The 24,899-nt window shown below is 38.5% G+C and overlaps 1 protein-coding gene across 1 annotated transcript in view; it reads right to left on the reverse strand.

Annotated features, from left to right (window-relative positions):
- Nucleotides 1-2,802: 2,802 nt before the first annotated feature.
- LOC140238208 (zinc transporter ZIP10-like) overlaps nt 2,803-24,899 on the reverse strand; it is a 40,211-nt gene continuing 18,114 nt past the window's right edge. Inside the window, exons 6-9 of the mRNA XM_072318144.1 lie at nt 8,968-9,103; nt 4,731-5,264; nt 3,874-4,061; nt 2,803-3,304 (exon numbers count right to left, since the gene is read on the reverse strand). Coding sequence (XP_072174245.1) covers nt 3,155-3,304; nt 3,874-4,061; nt 4,731-5,264; nt 8,968-9,103 — 1,008 coding nt within the window. The 3' untranslated portion in view covers nt 2,803-3,154. The remainder of the gene's footprint in view (nt 3,305-3,873; nt 4,062-4,730; nt 5,265-8,967; nt 9,104-24,899) is intronic.

Consider the following 24,899-nt stretch of genomic DNA (forward strand, 5'->3'; position numbering starts at 1 on the left):
TTCAGCCCCTTTGTGTCATTCAGGAATGGCAAATAATCTTGCATGATTGAGAAAAGTCCAGCATTTGACCACAGTCACTTGGTGTGCAGTTGTTTTGCTGTTATTGGGCTCCTAAAGAAAAAAAAAAAAAAAAAATCTTCGAAGAGCCCACACAAACTACAATATTGTACCATATGAACTACATACATAGTCAGAACACAGTGTACTAATCCCATTGCATGGTCTCTGAGTGGTTTCAATCTGTCCCACGGACAACATGCACACGTACATGCTTAACGGCACTAGGATATCAAGAGGCAGACCATAGGGGGCTACAGGCATGAATTCTGTTGAATACAGTTCTCACAAACAGATCTCATTGTGTTATTGCTGTCTCCCATGGAAGAGAAGTATGGCAAAAGCAGCGACTATAAACACACATCACTGACAACACACAGTACGCGTACACAAGATAAAAACCTCCACACACACACACACACACACACACACACAAAGACACTAGTCTTTGATCAAGGCTAACATCCACTGGTGGAGGACGTGGATTCTGACGTGGGCACACACAATCACAAAATATAAAAGTGGATACTTTTGCAGTGTGGAAATTTTTGCACATATGGGGCGATGCAAAACTTGCGCAATAATGATAAAAGCGGGCACACTGGATGAGAATTTGAATTGTGCACACAAGTACCATGCCAGGTGTTAATGTGTTGCCAGGTTGGGGATGCAATTGTGTTTACATATGATATCATTGTATGGTATGGGTAGAACTGCAGTAAGCTGCTTAAAGAGATTGCTCAGTTGACGTGACCATCTACAAAATAAAAAAACAGACAAAATTCATCTTACTCAGCAGAGTCCAAAAAATCACTGTAAGAAAATTTCTGCTTTCACAGTCATCTTTCCCTGCTAAGTTTTCAGCAATTGAGGTGGAAGTATTTCATACTTTTCTGCAACAAACCACACTAACACACCTGCATACACAGTGCACATACACAGACACACACATATGAATTAACTCTTACCAGGTAACTCACTGCAGAACTGCAGGCTTCTGTTGTATAGTGGGGTCAAGTTTTAAAATGAAATGGCTGAAAAAAAAAATAATGGATAAAGAGAAAATATGTGTGGTTTGCTTGATGTATTTAATACAGACTCCTTGGCCAAAGCAAAGCGACATGTATCACATACCTGTACAGTCGTAAACCTTTTGTGATGAATAGGGGTGCGCGGGAATGTAGGAATGCATAAGGAATGGAGCCACATGAACTCTAGGCATACACACGTAATAACTATTTGGTGCACATTTCTCTAGACAAGAGGTTACATAATATTAGGCTATCACAATCTAAATGTCTGCACACAACACTTTCCATCAAATGAATTAATGTGAATTTAAGCCTGACGAGGGCAGTGCAGGCTGTCCAGCGCAAAATGCTGTTGACCTTTAATGCTACAAATAACACAAAACATTGGCTTGTAATTTCGCAAGCTTCTGTGCTGGTACAACCAACAATTCATGCGAGTCTGGCTTGGGCTTGGAAGTTCCCAGAATTAGCAGACGGCAGATAATCTCACTCGTTATCATTCAAAATCATTCATAAGCAATCATAAGATAAGAATTCATTTCTAAAATACAGATGTATGTCATTTAAAACTGTATTTCTTCAAAAGAGAAACAAGAACTTAAATATGCCCAAGTCAATTCACACAGATCTTTATGAAAAAAAAAAAAAATTACAGTCACTGCCAAAAAGATTAACTACATACGGTCAGTCATCAATACATATACTACATACTACTGGTTCTTATTATGTATCGATCTGGCCGCTCAAGGTACTAATATTCTTTTATTTGTTTGAAAGATACGGTGCTACAATTGCTTTCAGAGAACCCCAGTGATGCATTCATCATGAAGACCTCCATCAAGGAGTTTGAAGAAAGCTGTGGGCGACAAGTACATCCGGGCAGGTCACAGTTGGTCCGCGTAAGAAGTTCACCTCTCTCTCCCTCTCCCTTGAGTTGTCCACTGATGGCAGAGATGTCGTATTTTTCCATTTGGCATCATGAAAGGGCCTCCTCCATAACTTAATTTCCTTCTCATAGTTGTCGACTACTAAAAAAACCCCCAAAAACGGGAATGTCTTGCACTGTTTCGGCTTGCCGACAATGGGGGGGGGGGGGGGGGGGGCAGCCCCTCGAGCATTGAAATAGCCCCCTCCCATGGTTCGCAGGCAAAACAAATGCCACCCGGTTTGGCTTGATAATCTCCTAGTCCAAGCTGCTAGAGTACAGATATATTAGATATATATATACAACCATCCAGTCTACTTACTGGATAGCTCTAAGATTCGATCAGCCTTGCAAAAATATCACCCCACATGGCTCAATGTGGCAACTACTTGTACCTCTTTTTAGCAACACGGCAACGCGGCACAATTTTCGCAAGATACGGAGCTGCACCGCTCACGACAGATACTTTCTGAACTAATGCGTTTGGCACCTCTGCTCAACTTCTTGGCAATACTTGGCTTCTTCATTCTTTTTTTTTTTTCGTTTCTGTTTTGTTTTTTCTAACAGTGATGATCATCAATGCTTAAATTAAGTACATGCACACATTACATGAACCAAGCGAATTGTGATCCCAATAAATACGTAGGTAATATTTCTCCACTGGAAATGAGCAAAACCCTGATTGACTTCCAAACCATCTACCAACCCTGGAATAAGATATGATTAACTTCATCACCCTTCCACTACCATATCCTCTCCCCCCCCCCCCCTTCCTTCCTTCCAGGCAATCTTCCTAAGGTAATTCTGACTGCACACCAGCAATCAGATATCCTTGCCCCTAACCTCAAACGAGGATGTTAAACAAACAAGTTCCGAGTCCTCCATCAGGATGGTTGCTCGGAGAACAAGATGCTCCTGAAGATGACGGACTCGAAGAAGTTGTTACTCGAAGAAGACAAGGAGACGGAAAATGTGAGTTGCATCGAGGTTCACTTAACCCGCACTGAGAGGAGTCGCTGCTTCTCCTTTTACTGCTTACAACCATTACAGACTGCTTTTCGCAGTTTGCAAAAAAAAAAAAAAATGAAACTACAATCAGAGCAAACAAAAAAAGGCACAAGTGCGACAATTATTGGCAAGATCAGCTCGTGAGTGTGTCCATGAGTGCTTCCTCGTAGAGAGCTATGACGAGCATGGCGCCGATGCCAAACCCGGCTCCCAGTACTTGGAGGACAAGATGCAACACCTTACTGTCCGTTGTGTTGTTCATGCTCTCCACCATTTCGGGAAACTGTGTGGAGGAGATAAATGATAGGAGGAGAAACAAAAAAAGAAAAAAAAGATTGGGAGAAAATATGTTAATGTCAAAGACACTTGTACACCCGAAGACTTTGAATATTGATAGATGTTGAGTGCGTCACATGCCAATGTCTGCACGTTTGCATTCACGTCGGGTTCAGAATTACTATTTTAACGTGTGTTTGTTAAATTCATGATTATCGACCAACTCGCAAAATTTGGGTAAATAAAAACCTTGTGAAATATATGGCATTTACAGCATCAATGAGCTGGCGAAAAGCCCAACCTGGACACAACTTCGACTGAATGATTCAGCACTGCGTAAGTTAATTTAGACCGGACCACTGAATTGCTAGATCAAGCCTTGGATTTAGATTTAAGTTAAAAAAAATCAGGTGGGTTTGCAAGGGCACTCTCACTGGGGCTTGCCTCTTCCTGGTGGCTTTAATAAACTAGTTTCCTGTTACAATGCTCTGCCCACTTCTCTTGAAATTACTACAGCCTGAGGGCCTTTGACAAAGACTAGGCATTACCAGGCAATTAAGTTCCACTCGGACTTACTAGATCGGTGAGAGCGATGTACAGGAACATGCCACCAGCCAGGGCGTAGACCCACAAGTTGATGGTGCTGAGGTTGCCTATACAGATGCCGATCGCCATGCCGATGTAGGCCAGGATGGAGGACACTGCCTGGAAGGCCAGCGCTTGCTTGATGCTCATCCCGCCTTGGAGCATCACAGCAAAGTCACCTATTAAACCATGGGGAAAAGCCAATCAGTGAGTCTGGTTAATAATAAGAATAATAATAACAAGTCATTTCATCAAGGCAGCACAGAAATGCAAATGGGTTATCAGCAAAATACATCTCTTAGAATGATTACAAAATAACTTGATGAACATAAAATTCAGGAGATGACAAAAAAATATATCGTCGCTGGGGTGACAAGACCTCGTATCTACAAAATGTCAAATGTTCAGGTGAGCCAAAAAACATGGCGGCCAAAGCACTATAGCGAATGGGAGAGCCTTTCCTTTGACATGCCGTGGTGGCTTCATTTTCGGAGTAAGACAGTTTGGATTTGAATAGGACCTCACTTAACCCATTATTTGATTATTAATCCAAAACAAGTCATTTTCACCAAAATTGCAGATACAAGGTCTTGTCACCCCAGTAACGTATCTGCCAAGAAGCATAAGGGTGTTAATTACATTGACCTATGATTTTATGCCTTTATGCTTCTCAAGTGACAACAATGTGATGTTCAGCTGTAGTAAACTACAAAACTCTGTAAAATGGGTAAGAACAGACACCAGCCCTTTGTAACCACTACCAACAGTTAATATTGGTATCATGTACTACTATGTGTAGGAGTGTGGAGACATATATATAGTCCAGGCTTTAAGCCCCCTGTCCTCACCCAGTTCGTGCGGGATCTCGTGGCACATGACTGCGATCGCCGTGCTCAGGCCGCCCGCCAGCGTGTCGGCAAAGGCCGCCCCGACGACCAGCCCGTCGGTGAAGTTGTGCACCCCGTCGCCCATGACGACCATCCAGGCGATGGACGAGATGCCGCCCCGCCCGCCATGGGAGTGGCCGTGGGCGTGAGAGTGCCCGTGCCCGTGGTGGTGGTGGTGATGGTGGTGGTGGGTGTGTCCATGGCCACCGTGACTCTCCTCCTTCTTCTCCTCAAAAACATCACTCTCCAAGGGATCGGGGGTGAAAACGTCATTGTTCCCCTCCTTGGTGACAGACACATCAAGATCGCTTTCATCCTTGGGTATACTTGACGAGGATGCTTCAGCTGAATTAAGATGTTTGTATGAGGAGGTGCTCCTAGTTCTTTTTGAGTCTATCTTGTCCTCCTGCTCACTAGCTGTTCCTGGAATGTACACGCTACTCTCATTCTCCTCATAACTATACACTGGAGGACACTCCTCACTGCTTGAATGTGCTGCAAATTAAACCAAAGGAAAAAAAAAATAATGGAAAAAGAATCGATATGTTTTCCATCATTCCTACAAAATATAAGAAAAAAAATGCTAATGCCAAGTACTGCTTCATCACAAGCAATTGACTGCTGGTGCGAAATCATTCTTGTACGGCACTCACAGAGTACCATATAACACACCCCATAAAAAAGATAATTGCATTCAAAATATCTATGCAGATATGAATTATGAAGGATGCATGACAGAATCAAATGATTACAAGTTGGGGGAAAAAGGGTACCAGAAACCCATATTCATACTAGCACATTTCAGCATTCATCATCAACATCACATCTGTGTTATTTGGGAGGGTTTTTTTGAGCGAGATGAAAATAAAAGGTTATGCTGAAAAAAAAGGAAAATACACAATCATGAACACGAAATTCAATCATATTTCCTGTTGAGTGTGATACACTGCTCCATATGCTTTTGAGCAATCTATTCATGTGGCTTTCTCTCTTCCTCTCAACACACTTCTGACTTTTGCAATTGAGTATTTGGGCAATCCGCTCAGGACATTGACAGTAAGGTGGTATTGAAATGGCATTAAGGCTTGAACTTCTCTATATGTTCTGTACTGTTATGTGCCCTAACTGAGCCTTAACCATGTCAACGGACAGGTTGGCTGGTGGTCATACAATCTTCCCTATTCCAACTGGTCTGACGAAGCCTTCCTGTTGAACTTCCACATTGTTTCACCAAGTGGGTTTTGACACTACTGAAGGTTCAATATGACTGACCACCTAAATATATTTATACCTTGAAAAGTTACGGTTCACAGCTGATGTATTGTACAATGGGACTAACCACAGTGATCCTTGAGTTAAAGGGTATCAGCAGAAATCATCATCCTCTCCATTTTGATTGAAATGCCTGATTATATCACAGCTACAGCATATCTTCAGAACACATGAGTCTAATTAATTCTGACGGAAGCTACATGTGTTCTTAGGATGAATGTGAAGCTTTGGGGCTGTTTTTGTTTATGTTTTGCCTTTGGGTTTGTTTGTTTTTCCTTGGCCATTTTCTGAGACCGCATACAGCTCTATAGTCACACCACAAAACCAGAAGGGAGTATGTATCAAAATGGTAATATGGTTCCCAATCATATAGTTGTATGACTGGCCGAGAGCCTTCATGTGACCAGTGTTCTATATAGCTAAAAGGCGCCCAACTTCAATGGGTGTTAGGACATTAATGGCTTGTAACTACCACTCTGCTGCATTCGGACACAAATGCCTGCGTATTAATGATGTCATCATCAATTTGTAAAACAAATAATGCACAGCACTTGGTTGGGCTTTAGTGAAATTATCCATCCTCCTTACTTTTGAACAGTCTGAAATACACTTGCCTGTTTCCAACTGTTCTAACATTACTATCAGAAGGACAATACTTAATGTCCTGTGTAATAGGCATTGTTTGTGTATTATTTACCCTCCATTCAATGCTAAAATTATCTTAACAAGACATCAAGGATTTGTGAAATCAAGAAATAGAAAAATGAAGGGATAAAGGAATCAAGAACTAAAAAAAAATCAAGGGGTCATTGAATCAAGTGCTGCATCATAATTTCACATGCTCTTGCCATTTGTCACTGCGATAAGCTCATAACTGTGAAATCAGGGCAACCCTGCCCTCCAAATACCACCACCACCACTACCATCCACCAGGTTCCACAGTTGCTATCTGCAAATGGGGTCACTACCTGTTCTGGTTTAGTGACAATCAGCTGTGTGAAGCTGCATTAATGCATATGTTGTAAAATCAACACATTATCCATACAAAGCTGGAAATCATAATAGAAAGAAAAATAGATGTGTGGAAAGCTAATTTTGGTATAAATGTAACTTTTATAGATTTCTGAATCTTAAATTTTTTTTTTTTTTGCTTTGTTATTTTCCTCTGAAGGAAACAGAACAAATTCCATGTTGACATAAAGCTCAGCATTTGAAAAATTCACACAAGTTTGCAAAATTAATTGTCACATTGTCATAGTTGTTGCGAAGGTGCCTGATTCTCCTTCATATGACTGTCATTATGAGAAAAAAAAACTTACTTTCCTGATTTGAACAAAATACACACTGTTTTAGTCTACATACAAAAGTCCTGCCTCTTTGAGGCAGGATGTGAGCAGTCAAACCAATCTTTCATAAACACTCCACTCCACTGTCAGCGAGGTTAAATTGTTTCTGTGAAACAATGATCTCTTCCTTCCATTAAAAAAGTTTGAGTCACAGAGTTCTTCTGTTCTTGTCAAAGGTCATCACAAGGAAAATTGTATAATTGGCAAAAAAGTGCATATTTTATATATATCACATATATGTGTATTCAATAGTCAACCTATATATTCTCTGATAAGTCATAATGCAATCAAGTAACTGATGCACCAAGTACTGTAAAAGTGGAAATTTTCGAGGTGTTGAAATTTTCACACATTTTGAGCAATCCAAAACCAGTGCAAAATTAAAAGCATACAAATATTTTTGCTCGCCATATGTTCCAGTAGTTGATGTCTGGATTCCGTGGAAGTAAAAACATGGGAAACTCTTCTTACCCAGCCAAGTGCGAAAAATTCGTCATGCAAAAATATCCACTTTTACAGTATCAAAATCATTATAGCATGAGCAGCAACATCACGCCAGGAAATATAAATCAAACATTTGGCTGCTGACAAGACTAGAATGTAATGGTGTGTATACATGCATGATGTAGACCATACAATATAACAAATATTGCCTTGCCTATTGATTGTTTCAATACAACACATGACAGTCTCTTTGGAGTTAAATATTCTCCCCTTGAGGCAATACTTTCCCTCACATATAACTCCCAGGGAATGTCATGTTTGATATCACAGTTATAGGAAGGCAATACCTGTATAGCATACAGCACATATATATAATGATATTGCAAACTCTTACAAAGTGAGAGAGTGCATGTTGAGGCAGCTGAACAGAAACCAGCAAATTGGTTTATGATAAGAACAAATGTACATGAGGTACACTAGTACAGCTACATGGTCTGAGAAATTCAACACTTCCAGTTTTATGGGCATACAATTTGCCACTTTGGTTAACTATGACATGAGTTTTGGTACAATGTTATGATTTGTTATGTTATGTTATATTAAATTATATTTATCATATTATTTCATATTATATTATAATATGTCATATTATAATATAATATAATATAATATAATATAATATAATATAATATAATATAATATAATATAATATAATATAACATAATATATTATAATATAATATAATTCAATATAATACAATACAAAAAATATATCTTATATTATATCATATTATATCATGTCATGTCATGTCATATCCTATTATATCAATATTCTATTTTGGGTTTGTTTTTGTTATATTTTGACAATGACAGAATGGGGATGGGACAAGGATTAGGAATGGGTGTATATTATTGAAAGGAAAGGGGAAGATAAGAGATAGGAATGGAAAGATGTTACTGCAATGCGAGGGGAAAGGGACAATGGTATAGGAATGGATGGATGTTTAATGACAGGAGGGCAGGGGACAACATAACTTTGGAATGGATTGAAGTTGATGTCAGGAGGAGGGGGGAGGTGGGGGACTCAGAAGATGGAAGAGTGGAAGGGAAGAAGATGAGTACCGGAGGTCAACTCACGCGCTGGCTGCTGCGGAGAGGGCATCATGGGGATGAGTTCATGGGCCATCTCCCGGTGGTTGCACAGGCGTTCCCCAATCTCCTGGCTCCCCAGGGGATCCTTTTGGCTCCCCGATAGCGAGTACTGTTTGGAATCCTGCCAAGATAAAATAGAGAGGGAATGAGCATTTGTCGTGATTGTTCTTTTTCTCCCTCATTCTATCTCTCTCTTTATCTGATTACTATATCATGAACAACAAATCAAAACAAACTACTTTCTTCTAGTGGAAGGAACAATGCAAAGAAATGACATAAATATTAAGTAGACACCCATATACACATGTTTATGCCATTCTCTCAGTTGTGAAGATGAACAGGGGGAATTGTGTAGTCTTCATTATCGACTAGGGAGATGAAACGTCGAACAGGTGCATACCAACATGAATTCCAATCATGTCAACATTATTTTCTTCTATACGAAAACAATGATGAAAAAAAAAATTAAAACAGCTCACTGTGAGAGAAATGTACAATGAATGTGAGGGCAGGGGTTATGTGAGAGGGAGGTGTATATAGCTTTCCCAAGTATCTGGCATAGTGCAGATAGAGGTCTATACTTGATTTGATTCTGTGCTGCGGTGAGGGAAGATGGGGAAAACACGGATTTGACTACCAGCTGAAACATCTCATCACTTCTGTCTGAAAAAAAAAAAAAAAAAAAAAAAAAACAGACACTCTCTTTCAGTGAGAACATATTGATCTGCACATTAATTACATAAGCTTTTAGACATGCCAGTGACTGAAAAGTCCTAAAAAATTCTTCGCATTTCCCCAACTTATGTATCCACCCCAAGTAAGGCCTTCGATTCGCTCAACCACAACATTTTGCTGTACGACCTGGAACACTGTGGTGATAGATGTGTACCCGTCAGTTGGTCAGGGATTATCTCACTGATCATAAGATGGAATTCTGTAAAGGGAAGGTGCTTTAACAAAATTAAAGGGGGGCATCTCCCATTTTTTTAATTTCTTTTGTTTTAAAGCGCCTTGAGCATTTAATCAAAGTGGAGAACGGCGCTATAGAAATTGTATGTATTATTATTATTATTATTAACAAAAAATAAAGAGGGGCATTCACCCAGTGTGTACCCTCTGGATCTGCCACTGAGAGGCAGTTCACATGCATGTCGATGACACAAAAACTCGAAGTACAAAGGATGACATTGTGTTGCCATTTTGTCGCCCGAGCATATGACAAAAGAATTCCGTTTTCTGTAAAAGTGGTAAGTTCTGGAATGATTTAGATTCAATTTTCAAGAATGTATCCACTCAAAGTGCTTTTACAGTCATCTGTCCATTTTTTGTTAGTTTTGTTCTGTGTGTCAGGTTTGTTTGCTTAAAGGGAAGATAAACCCCAAGAGCAATGTGACTTGAGTGAAAGCAGCAACATTAGTAGAACACATCAGTGAAAGTTTGAAGAAAATCGGACAATCGATGCAAAAGTTATGAATTTTTAAAGTTTTGATGTTGGAACCGCTGGATGAGGAGACTACTAGAGGTTATGACGTATGAGTGGACAACAATACCAAGAAAATATAAAGAAAATTCTGCAAAAATCCATTTTTCATGAAAATTACAAATTCCATCAACTTGATATTGACATATGTTAAGGGTAGCAATTATTCCCCCTACTTTCTGAAAGCGGTTGGTCCATTGCTCTTTCATAATTCTAGAAAAGTGAATTTTTGTTGAATTTCCTTTATATTTTCTTTGTATTGTTGTCCACTCATACGTCATATCCTCTAGTAGTCTCCTCATCCAGCGGTTCCAACACCAAAACTTTAAAAATTCATAACTTTTGCATCGCTTGTCCTATTGTCCTCAAACTTTCACTGATGTGTTCTACTAATGTTGCTGCTTTCACTCAATCCACATTGTTCTTTGGGTTTACCTTCCCTTTAATGTGGTTAACACATGTTTCATCTTTCATTTTGTGTATTTAATCTGTCATTTTCATTAAATATTCTGAATTGGACTCTGAATCTATATTTGTACAATTCTATGTATTCAATTCTACAAAGGGAATCACGTTTACCTTGAGCCTTTGGCTTGATACGTGAACTCCCCATCACATATTACACAATACATATTTGTTTTTGTTTTTAATGATTATTGATGTTGTGAATCATATTGAACTTCTCAACACCATGGTACAACTGTACATTTGATGCCATCATTCCCTGCTTACCGTACACATAAAAGTTATTGCCCTAGAAAGGTAACACAATCCATCCCTGTCTGTCTGTCTGTCTGTCTGTCTGTCTCTTTCACTCCCCACATCTTCTTTTACAACCATAATTCAAGCCGCCCCCCCCCCCCTTCAGACACAAGCCAGTTTATACCAAAACTCGATGAAGAAAAGACGTATAAAGAATCATCGTATCGCCCACAGACCATTCAGACGCTAATTTCGACCGCTCTGGAAAACGTCGTATAGGATGTGCAGTTTCTCACTGCGCATGCTGTTATGGTAATGAGTGACAGGTGTGGGGTCACCTTTTGTGCACACTCCCACTAAGCCCCGCCTAGTTTAATATATCGTTCTATGGTCGCCATACGTTCAGACGCACAATGGACACGATGGAATGCTGATTCGTTATCGAGTTCTAGTTTGAAATGATGCTCTGACCATTGTTTCACTATGCGTCGCTTCGTTATACATCGTTTCATTAGTCAGCTTTCAGACGAATTTAAATTCATCGTATAGCTATACCGTTCTAGTATCAATTTTCTGCGTCTGAACACCCTGCTTGCTGTGTATCTCTCGACTGCAGTACATTTGTACCCTTCACGATAACTGCTTCACTACGAAAGGGGCACTGTCACTTTGTATCTCCTCCTAGAATGGGGCTCCTAACAGAATTGACAGAGCACAAATATTGTCTGCCTCACTTTCCCTTAAGCAGAAGCAATAAATAATTGATATTTCTTTCTCCGAAGGACTGGGGAGTGTGTACGATTCTGCAAAAGGCTGAAAATAGCTTAGTGGACTATGTCTATTTGCACTTTGTGCCATGATTAGAATTAGGCTTTTAGCCATTGTAGTATGATGTACCAAGATATACAATGATAGCATTATAGCACACATTACACATTTCAGTTTTTGCAGTAAATGTGTAGTTGGGAAACCAAATATGTTTGCTTCAAAATCGCAAGCTATGTGCAGCAAAATGAAGGGAAACTTGTCCATTATTTGTTTTCTATTTTTGGAATTTTTTTTTTTTTTTTTTTGGGGGGGGGGAGAAAATTGAAAAAAAAAATGCTTTCTTGTTAACAGAGTTGGGTCAGCAATTGTGCCTATAAACATCATCATGCATACTCTGAGCAGAAATATCAATTAAGATCTTTCAATAAATCGAGCTGAAATCAACGACAAATACTTCCTAGTTTTGCCTAGTAGAAGAACGAAATACAACGTGTACAACCGAGTCAGTTTGTTAGTATAGTATCCCTGGACCTTGTGCAATGAGTAACCAATTTCAATCCAGTACAAGGTTCAAAGTCTTCAAAAACTGCTGCTGGAGCATGAGACTGGGTGGGGGGGGGGGGAACACTTCTTGAAGTCTTACAGCTGCACTGGAGCTTACAAATTGAGCCAAAACAGAGAGATCCTGCCCAGTAACCTGCAAAGACTGAAAACACCCCTCCCCTGCTTTCCCCTCCCCCCCCCCCCCCCTCAAAAAAAAAAAAAAATGAAAAAAAAAAGAAGAAAAGATTCAGGTTGAGTGGGACCAAGAATGTATTGGTGTGACACCTCCTTGGGACCAACACATCACTTTCGCATTTTGCATGCACCCAGCTACTAGCTGCATAAAATTGATATGCTCCAATAAACTTCAAAGCAATGTCACTCAAGTTGCACTTTTCGAACATCACTACACTGTACAAGTTATCCTCACATTATATATATATGTATACATACATACATACATATAGGACCTATGTATATATGTAGTGGATAGCCTACACACACACACACTTACGATTAAGCAGGTATATAAATGTATAAATAAATATACATGTAAGACAAAATATCTGTATATTTACTCATAGATATGATTAACATTATTACTATTATAAACCACAATACAATTGTGTATATGAAATTTATGTATATATATATTCACATTTATATATATTTATATACATATATCATAGAATATGCAAATATACCAGATTATTTCCTTTTATGAAGACGTAACAGCTCATCGTAAAACCAAAAATGTTTGCGTACATTTTAATCTGGGGGAATTTTGTGAGAGCCAAGATTCGCGAAATTAAAAAGCATCAGAAAGTTCTTGTCTACACTACGCACTGAATTCCCGTGGCGAATCACAAAGATTCCACGCCACGAAAATATCTCGCTTTACAGTAACCTGTGTCATGCGCCATCATTCCTAGCTGCCTTGGTGAGGGGCACTCACCAAACACGTGAAAGGAATCATGCACCCACACCATGCGGGTGTGACATACACGGCGAATGAAACAAGTATATGCCCGAGTCCAAAGTAGAACGTTCAATGGCATTTGTAAAACGAAACACACACGCACACACACACACACACACACACACACACACACACACACACACACACACACACATGAAGATTGCAACACAAGTGTTTTATTCACACAACAGAGCAGGCAAAAATGACACTGCAATAATCACTTCAACTGAATAATAACTACAAAACACAGAAACTGAGCAAACAAATGCTAAGGCCCAGAAAATGAATTTCTATTTAAAATTAGTTTTGTAGCAAAAAAAGCTGCTGAAAACTGCTTATCCAATAGTGGCGACACACTGGGGTGAAATGGAGTCAAAAGGGGTCTGAGCTATTGATCCCAGCAGAATCTTCGTCAGAGGTAAAATGACAAACAGGCTGGGAAAGCAATCACATAATTATAAGGACTACACACAAAAAGAACAATTATGGGAGGACTAGGGACACTTAACAAAGAAAACAAAAGGGAAGGGTTGGAGGTAATGGGTAAGGAGCCCCAACAGGTAAAGGGAGGGGGATTAAAGCAGGAGGGTGGACAGACAAAAGGCAGAGGAGGGTCAGTGATGATCCTGAGGACCAAGGGGGCAACCTGTAAAAGGAAAAGGGTGAATAGGGAGGCAACATCAAACAAGATAAGGAATAACAGAGGGATAAAGAAAGGAAAAGAGTGAAATAGCAACAGCATGAGGGGGGGGGGGGGGGGGGGGGGCCGAGCAAGCAGCGAGTCCTAACCTGGTGTAACAAGAAGAAGCAACAAAATGAAAGTGAGAGTCAACCAACAAATTAAAAGCAAATTATCAAACAGATCAAAGTATATATATAATGATAATAATGATAATGATAATAATAATAACAATAATAACAATAATAATAATGATATTGAAAAAAAGTGAAACTAGAGATTGTAATTTGTCATCGCTGACAAATTAAGGGGATCCGATTTCTTTTTTAATCAATGATTCGAATCGTGATAGTGCAAAGTCTCAGCTACAACATACTAAAATCTGAGAGAAATTCACCGAAGCGTAAGTAAGATAGTGCTCGATAAAGAGAGTCATGTCAATTTTCACATCTAAAAAAATTCACTCCCATAGAGATAACACGTCATAGCGAAAATAGAAAAAGAAGTACATATGACCTTTGACCCCACTTTGCATAGACAAGATGGCATCTGAGCAAAAAGTGGTTATTTTATGAAATGATCCCTGTAACATGGTCTTTACGTGTGCAAAATATGGGAAAGATAGGACATGTATTCACCAAGATACAGGATGAAACATCTATGACCTTTGACCCTAATTTACATACCCAAAATGGCGTCTGATCAAGTCGTTGTTATTTTATGAAATAATGTTCGTGACATGAACTAAATATGTGCAAAATATGGTGGTGATAGGGTATGTTTTTCTTGAGTTATTGCACATAACATTGCAAAAAGAAAGAAATATTTCAATACATCGAAGATAAACTTTAATTTCAAGTAAGTTTTTTTACGTGATCCCGACATCGTATGAAAAAACGAAGGGCACACTTACGATAGCGCAAAGTCTCAGCTACATCATATTAAAATCTGGGAAAAATTCACCGAAGCATAAGTGAGCTAGTGCTCGAAAAAGATAGTCATGTCAATTTTCACTTCCAGAAAAACTGCTCTCCCATAGAGATAACACGTAAACTGGTCAAATTTTACAAGGATACTTTTAATCCATTTTTACGAGGTGATGACGTCATCCAATCAAAAGTTTGTAATGATAAATATGAAAGAACATTAAATAAGCTACAACATACTGAAAGTTAGGTGAAAATCGGCAAAGGATAAGTGAGATACGCTCGAGTGAACTTGAATTTTGATGACGTCATTTTGAAAATTTACTTTTTTTACTTTTTTAAGAAATTTGATATCTTTTAATCATTTTTTCAGTATCGCCAACCCATGAAATGATATGTACAACTCATCAGCTTTCAAAATATGTAAAGAAAATGGGGGGTCACCGTCCATCCTGACGAGTAAAATCGGATTTAAATTTGGCGGTTTTTTGGCATTGTTGCACTGTATATCGCCATTGACGCGCGCGCGGAATTTCAACTTTGACGGGTCCGTATGACGTCATATTGAGTCGGATCGACTTGAAACTTGGTAGAAACATTCTTTGACATTTCAGACATCCGATACGTGTGAAAAAACGGGAAATTTCTATTGCATATGAGCTGTGCGTGCGTATATGCGCGCGCGCGTACGCGTCCGTCAATTTTTTCTGAAATACTCCAAATGACCTGAAACGTGTGCAAAACAATTTTGAGCTCGATTGGAGCATGTTAAAATTTCAACGCGCGCGTACGCGCTCGTTTACTATGAACGTGACTAAATTTTATGAAATATATCAATAGAGCTTGACTTGAACTATATGATATGTAAATTTCATTGAGAAAATCCATTCCATTAATGAGATACGAATGTAAACGTGTTTTCAGATAATGACGTCATAGTGACGTCATGGTTGACTGATCACAGTGATACATTAGATCTGTCGTCCTTATGACGTGATACATATATGGTATCAGTTTAGAAGTGATAGGTGAATGACTTTTTGAGTTAACCTCTGCACAACATTTGAGGAGAAAGAAATAAAGAAGAAGAAGAAAGAATCCGTACAGATACAATAGGTGATCCGAGAGGATACTCGGATCACCTAATAACTTTTGTGGAGGGTGAGCTCTGTAAGCATACCAGAATTAAATCACAAAGCAGATCAGAGGGTAGCAACTCCCACTTTTCCATACTTTTTGGTCAACAACAGCTTTTACTGGCTTGACTAATATCTTGTGGGAAGGCTGCACACCAGAGCGGGCAGGTTCACCATCAAATGCTCAGGCCCTTATCTGTGGGGGTGGGGGGAGGAGGAGGGGTCCAACCCTCTATAAATATTGAATTTCTATTCTGAAAATGCAAAAGCTCCCTCAAAGGAAAGGGATATACATATTATTACCCCCTCACACATCCTCCCCAACTTACTCCCCAACCCTTACTTGCATGCTGTCCCCATCCTCCCCATCCCCTATTGAACATGTTCTTGCCTCTCCAAGAAAAATTCCTGCATACGGCCATGACTCTCCCATGCCCTACCCCTCTTAGTCGCTTGGTAACTCAGAAACATCCCCTTTGTCCAATTTTGAAACCCCCATCCTCAGGCATAAAAATTCTCGTTTTGGGCCTGATGCTCGAATCTTGTAATTCCTTTTCCAATGGAAATCAGAGGTGATATTCTCATTTGTGATAATCATGCACCATCAATTATCGACAGTATGCCAAGCTGCAAATAAAATATCTAATGTTTATAAACATGTACACAAAACTTTTCAAGTCTGAATGTTTAAAAATCTGTATATATATATATATATATATATATATATATATAAACAAAACAAAACATTGCTTTAAATATCAAACTGAACTTGCAGCATGAGCCTACTCTTGAGTACATGACTCAACACATATATGAAAACAATAAACCAGCATGTACAAATATTGTGCATTCCTGGCAGCATATTTTTCTGTGTAAGAAAAAAGAATATACATATTTCTCAGATGCTACTGAAAAAGAAACAAAGAATAGAATTAGGGGCACAGTTTTGCAATTGCTACTGGTCCAAAGGATTTCATGATTGCACTCACGTTTGGTATTCCCAAACATTTTGACTTCTGAAATTCAAAATAACAGAGAAGAATGTGGGCTGTGAGGTGATATGCCTATACAATACATACTAGGTGTTAAAAAAAAAAAAAAAAAAACATTTCCCACTTTTGATCCTTAATATTTTGAAAACAATACATTAGATTACAGTGTCATTGATGTGAGTACTAGCTGAATAGTGTACAATTTAGTTGGAGGTGATTTGAATATGAGAACATGAATCAGTTTCGTTAAATCCATGATTAATCTTAAAGTTAAGTTCCAGATTTTGGCCAAATTTGAAGCCTCTGTTAAAAAAAAAAAAAAGAAAGAAAGAAAGAAAAAAAAAAGAACTTTACCCAGGAACCAATGATGTGTATGTGAGTGTGCACTTACAATGACCCTGAACAATAGACATGAATATCACAAATACCATCTTTTCAGACCTCTGCTGACGAGGTCTGTGGTCTCTTGCTCCAAGGCACATAAATTCTTTAATAATAATTCATGATGTATTGCCCTGGGCACTGCTAGTCTAAATTCATGTTAAAGGGTAAAATGCATGCACATGAAAAAAACTAAGCATATGTTTTCATGTGCCTGCATACACTACATTTCAGGATGAATAAAGACTAGCTGTGACAGTATTCTCATGAATATATAGAGCATTCAACCCCTGGCCATTGTTCAGGACCATTGTCTGGGTGTTAACCACACAGTCCTATGCACACCAATTGACCTCTGTGCAAAATGAAAGTTTTGTACGGAGGGTTGAAAATAGAGCAAAATCTGAAACCTAACTCAAAAGTAAATCTTGAATTTACTGAAACTGATTTCTGCTTTCATTTTTAAATTACTGGCCAACAAAATTGTACACTATTCACCCTTTGCTCATACCAATGTCAGCATTATCTGATGTATAGTTTTTGAACTGTTAAGGATCAAAGTGGGTAATGTTTTTTGTAACACCTAGAGTACTTCATTCAACACAAGAAGCACTGACTTAAGCACCTTAATATGCTCAAATAATCATCCAACAAAATCTCACCCAAGGTTAATCACTTATTTTGCTCCCCCATACCTGCCCACCATGATAAATGTGATTTCTTCTCCTTCTGCACAGTTCTAGGAATCAAGCAAAAGAATTACTCAGTATGAGGACAGTTGATAATAACATTCCATGTTCCTGTTTGTGCACATATATACTGGTATGTTGGCCCCAGCGACTTCCTTTTGCAAAGCACAAGGTAAAAAACAAACAAACAAACAAACAAAACAGGACAATGAAGTTTTGTTTTTGTTTTGTTTTGGGTGGTTTTTTTTTTTTTTTTTTTTTTGATCAGCAACCCTACTGTGTGGCCATGTCTGATATTTACTTTTGTGTGGGGTAAAACAATGGCAAATGAAAAAAAAAAAAACACGCACAAATCATCCTTGACGTTTGATGTGATTTTTTTCTTCTCTTTTTTTTTTTTTTTTTTGGGGGGGGGGGTATGCTGTAGAGGATCTCAGTGAATGTACCCACAAAAATCTCCTAAACATAAATTGTGAGTGATTTCTATTGCACCCATCCATCTTCCATTCATATACGGTTGAACCACAATTTGACAGTGTATTGTTGCGCAAACATTTCTGCTGAATTCATGACAACTCGCATGAATTCTCTCTCATGTTGTGTGTGAACGTTTTTTCTTTCTTTCTTTGCTATTGTGTGAGGGCACGAACTTTTATGACTGACATCAACATCGGCTGGAAAGAATTCCATTGTCACCCCTAATCATCCCGATAAGGATGATGACATTCCAATGTATGCTTTTCATGTTCAGAAATCATTTTTTTTTTTGGGGGGGGGGGGGAGGGTCCTGTTTTTCTATGCAGTGAACACCAAAACATGAGAGGATGTATAACATGTGAATGTTGTTTGTTGTTGTCTTTTTTTTTTAATGTGCCAATCCACCTCTGGGGAAAAACCAAATTCTTCCACGAAATTACGACGCTGATATTTCAATGTGAGAGGGGAATAACTCTTTCACAGAAGCACCGACAATCTTTCCAAAAAAAGTTTCATCTGGAGACGGAAATGTTACCGCAAGGACTGCGAAAGAAAATGGGTCGTTCATATGTGCGGTGTCAGTCATCTGCTTTCAGAAGAAATAACAAGTTTCCCTGAATGAGTCTATGATGACGACAACAGAGAGGAAATGTTCTTTGGGTGTTTATATGGCTCTGTGCAAACATTCATTGTTTTTATGTCAGACTTGAAAGGCCGCAGTGCAGCGCAGCAATCCAATGTACGTTGGTATGCCTCAAAAAAATCACACTCTCTACACATGGACACAAAGTTTCAGGATGGAGTTCCAACAGGCTGTAATTATTGTAACAGTTGTAAGTTTTCTATCAATGCACAAAAGAATTCCACAGGTGCATTTGTGGCATCCTACTGAGCAATTTAAAGGTTCATTTTGAATGTTAACATAATGTTGCTTATACAGACTGTATTTTGCATGTTTATTTATTACATGAGATGAAATCTCACTTAACCCTAAAGGGGCCGGGCTTTTTTGGCTATGCTCAGACCGGGGGGGGGGCGGATTCCGCCCCCCCCTGAGATCTCGGCCATCGGTGGTGCGATCGCGATGAAATTTTGCATGCGTGAGACCCGCATCATAATCTACAAGATTGTGTTATAAGATTTTTTGAAACAATCAATTTCTAATTTTAATTAATTAATTATGCAAATTAAGCTCAAGGTGATGTTTTAGCTTAATTGAAAGCATTGAGAGTCTAATTTTTGATCTGTAAATCTGTTTTAGCATATTCAACAATTGTACATCACAAAAACTTCCAAAACTCATTTCAATTCTTATGTATTATATTGTTTTCAGAATTTCTTATGTATTTCTTTGTTTTTCAACTTTTGTTTTTTCTTTGTTTTTTCATTGGAAATTGTCACTGACCACTTTTCTACCATAAATAGCACAAAATTAATCAATGAAAGTGATTAATTGTAAAAATAATCAGGTTTTTATGCCTTTCATGACAGAGCACTGTTTTCCATAGGAAATGTACACAAAATCACAAAATTGTGCCCATTTTGGAGCGACATTCCGTTACAAAAATGGGCGTGGCTTCGCAAAAGTATGCGCGGACGTTGCAAATTTGGTCTCAAAAGTTGCGCGAGACTTGAACGAAGAAAGTCAAGAAGCCTCGCGATGAGGCCTTCTCGCGTTACAGAATTATAGCGCGAAACGTCGAGGGGGGGGCGGATTCCGCCCCCCCCCCCCCCCCCCCCGGCCCTTTTAGGGTTAATGAAAGCATATAAAACAAAAATTCAATCCTATCCAGAAATATGTGCAAAAGTACAAATCAGAGCTGTATCATGTGGAAGCATTCAAAACTGTACCCTCCTGGAAAGCTGGTTATATCACTTATCCACATAATTCCGACAAATTGAAACTGATATATCGAATAATCTTTGTGTACAACTCTTTATTAATAGATATGTATCAGACACGTACGTGCCTGGGCATGCCAGTTGAGTAATTTTCATTTTCATTTCATCACTTTTTGTGCAGTTTCTATTCGCACATCCCTTCTGATGTGGAAGTATCATCCGTCAAATAGCCTCCGCACTATTTGATATTATATGATGAAGTTTTAGCAGTGCACAATATAGTTCAATTCACAGTCCATCAGTTGTTAAAAATACAAGGAAAAATAGAAATTATGCAGTGCGTAATATATGTCCCCGCCGGAAGTAGCATTTTGTAGCAAAATGTACAATATAGGTCAAAAATCAAGGTCAAAGGTCAAAGAAGTCAAAGGTCAAAATTCTGTGTAGAAGTTTTGAAGCGCTCACCTAGTGCCATCACATAAAGCAAACGGAATCAAAATCGGGTAAGAAATGGCGAAGGAGTAGCATTTAGTAGCAAAATGTACAAAAAATGTAGGTCAAAAATTAAGGTCAAAGGTCAAAGAAGTCAAAGGTCAAAATTCTGTGTAGAAGTTTTGAAGCCCTCACCTAGTGCCATCACATAAAGCAAACAGAATCGAAATCGGGTAAGAAATGGCGAAGGAGTAGCATTTCGTAGCAAAATGTACAAAACAGGTCAAAAATCAAGGTCAAAGGTCAAAGAAGTCAAAGGTCAAAATTCTGTGTAAAAGTTTTGAAGCCCTCACCTAGTGCTATCACATAAAGCAAACAGAATCGAAATCGGGTAAGAAATGGCGAAGGAGTAGCATTTTGTAGCAAAATGTACAATACAGGTCAAAAATCAAGGTCAAAGGTCAAAATTCTGTGTAGAAGTTTTGAAGCCCTCACCTAGTGCCATCACATAAAGCAAACAGAATCGAAATCGGGTTAGAAATGGCGAAGGAGTAGCATTTTGTAGCAAAATGTACAATATAGGTCAAAGGTCAAGGTCAAAGGTCACGACTGAAATTCTGTGTAGAAGTTTCAAAGCTCCCATGTAGTGCTATCATATAAAGCAAACAGAATCAAAATTGGCTCATAAATGACAGAGAAGTAGCAAATTGAAGATTTTGATCACACACGGACGCACACACGGACGGACACACGGACGGACAGACGGACGGACAGACACACGGACACACACACGTACGGAGCCCGTTTCATAGTCCCCTGCTCGAACTCGTTCGGCGGGGACAAAAATCAACCCAGTACTGTCTCACCTTGATTTAATGTCTAAGATACTAAAGATACACACTAGCTCCATTTTTTTTTTCTCCTTTGGATGCATTATCAATTACGCATTCTGATGTGGAAGCGTCACCCTCAAATAACAGTTCTATCATTTGATATTTATCTGACAAAGTTTTAGCAGTGCACACCAGAGTTTCATTCACAGTCAATCAGTTGCTGAAAATGAAATCAATCTAGTGACATCTACCGCTACTTTATTTCATAAATATACTTAAGATACACACTAGCTCCTTGTTTCCCTTTGCATGCATTTTAATTACACACAAGAATAAAAAAAAAAAAATAACACTAGGAATTTCAGAACATACAAGATTATATCAAATCATGGAAATGCATCAACCTGCATGAAATAATCAGTGTGCAGACCTCTTTGAACTATTAACCTCAGTCTTATTCTTTGCCCTGAACTTGGTTTGATACTGGGAGGCACTGATTGTGTCTATGTTGTAAATATACTTCATCACATTTCTCCTGGTTGTTTAAATAACATGTGGATCCAACAAGTATGCTTGCACTTAAAAACAAACAAACAAACAAACAAACAAACATGTAAACATCTGTGATATTTTGAAGCTGCTGTTTTCTTTTTTCCCCTCTTGTTCGCTTTTCTTGCCACCTAAAGTTTATTTTCACCACAGATTAAAAAAAAATAAATAAAATAAAAAATCACTTTGAATCTAAGTAGAAAAATAGAGATGAGGGGCATGACAAGTTATGATTAAATTCACAGAAATGAGGGATTATAGCTTATTTCAATGCAACTCAGTAGCAAATTTTGAGTACACCATGACATATCATCCGCCAATGACAATTTACACTGTGACATTCATCATCTGTTTTCAATGTAAACAGACTCTCCCATCTGTTCCCCCGCAGGGCTGCGAGTTACTCAGCTTCGACACTCTGACACACCACGTTCACACGGAAATTCACATGAAGTTTTCTCATTGTACCACTTTGCATTATCCATTGGTATTAATATGACTTGGATGGCTTCGGTTATAATTTTCACTTATCAATAGAGTGGTGCTCAAACAATGTAGTAAATCAGGGGAAAACCCCCAAAATAAACAAATCTACAATGATCTGGTCATAAAAAGTGACAACCAAAAAAAGTTCAGATATTGTCCTCACATGGAATAGTGTAAAATGTGCAAATACAAGAAGAAAAAAAAACATTTTACTTTAATTTTCATGATGCACCCGCATTGTGTGAATACACATAATAGCAAAGAATTACCAGGGCAACTTAATATTATTAAGAGCAAGCATTCATTTGCCAGTTTGTCTGTTTGTTTAACAGTGCTTATTCAAACTGATGTGCAATGTGAACAAAGCTTTATTTTACATTACATTAATACATTAAAAACAAGGTCTGTTTTGCAGCTAGGCTTTTCTGGAATGTATTTGTCTGAGAAGCAGCAAACCATAATTTATAGCCTTATTTTGAACTCTGCCATGCAGGAACACCTGAATTAGATCTTATTTGCTTTTGCACAATATAGACAAAAAACAAAACAAAAAACAAACTTGCCAGCTGATCTCTATTTTTCCTGATGATTGACTAATGAAGTCAATAGGCAAGTTGTATTTACTCCCACTTCCACGGATATAGCCAAGATTTTATTTCCTTGCAGAGACATGACAAAACAGGTAATTTCATACTGATTTTCACTGAACACATTCACAGGCAATATCCTTCCTTTCGCTATTGTACAGTATATCTGTTCATATAAGTGATAAAGTAGTTTACATTCGGAGTGAAATACTAACATTATGGTGAGAAGACCCCCCAAAAAAAAGGTTTCCATAAGATTCCCATGCGATAAACTGACAAGATTTAGTCTGATTGCCCCAGGAGCCTCACTAACATACAGGTATATATCTACTTCTCTTTTTATTCCATGCAGCAGTTTCAGAGGAAGTATCTTCCTCAAAAAACAAGAGAGACAAGGAGAAAGCATTGATGCATAGAGGGAAATTGTTATTATGGCAAAGAGAAACAAACATATCACACACATACACATGCACACAATGAAAACAACAACAGCATAATCATCTAAACTTTCTTGAAGGCATTTGAGAAACTATTCCATGGCACACAGATTCCACCGTAGGTGGCCATCACATTCACGATACACAACAGCGATGCTTCATGCACACGTCACACACACACATACACAAAATAAACACAACAGTAACAGCATAATTGTCTAAACTTTCTTGAAGGCATTTGAGAAACTATTCTATGGCACACAGAACCTTAGGTGGCCATCACATTCACAATAAAGGTGAAATAAACAAACAAACAAACAAACTGAACTGCACAAATATCACAATATATCAAAACCAGTGGAGAGGTGGTTAGTAGTGTAAGACAAGGTGTAGATAAGAAACTTGGCATGCATTTTACTCTAATTCTTTTGCATTTGTTGAAAAACATAAATCAAATGCTGGAAACATGTGGAAACAAGTGGAATGCAATTGGAATGCAAGTTCTTTTCTCTTTTGTTGAAATGACTGAAATACAAGAGGAAAGACATTCATGCAGAAAAGGAAAATATGCAGAGCCAAAAAGACAGAGTGACAATTTAGGCGCGGTCAGACTGGCAGAAGATCGAGAAGTTTAAGATCGCGAAGTTTGGCAGCCAAACTTCTCAATGTCATTGGTACGCACGCGCAAGAAAGAAGAATGAGCGCGCCGTCCGATGGATAGTGATTTTTACATTTAACAATGAACATCTGTACATAACAATGGCCTTGCGCTTCGGAGACGCTGCCCACAAACAGGTGGTGGATTGGTCACGTGAAAAATAAGGCAAAGTTTTAGTTGCTAGCGGTCACACTGCCAAAAGATCAAGAAGTTTAGCGGGGGTGAGGAGAATATCCCTAGTTGGAGTGGGAAGTTTCGCGAGAAGTTTTGTGGGAGATTTCGCGGGAAGTTTGCAGTCACACTGGCAAAATTTCGGGATCTTAACAATCGCGAACTCAAAA

Source organism: Diadema setosum, chromosome 14, assembly GCF_964275005.1.
Source record: "Diadema setosum chromosome 14, eeDiaSeto1, whole genome shotgun sequence".
In the NCBI taxonomy this organism is placed as follows: Eukaryota; Metazoa; Echinodermata; class Echinoidea; order Diadematoida; family Diadematidae; genus Diadema; species Diadema setosum.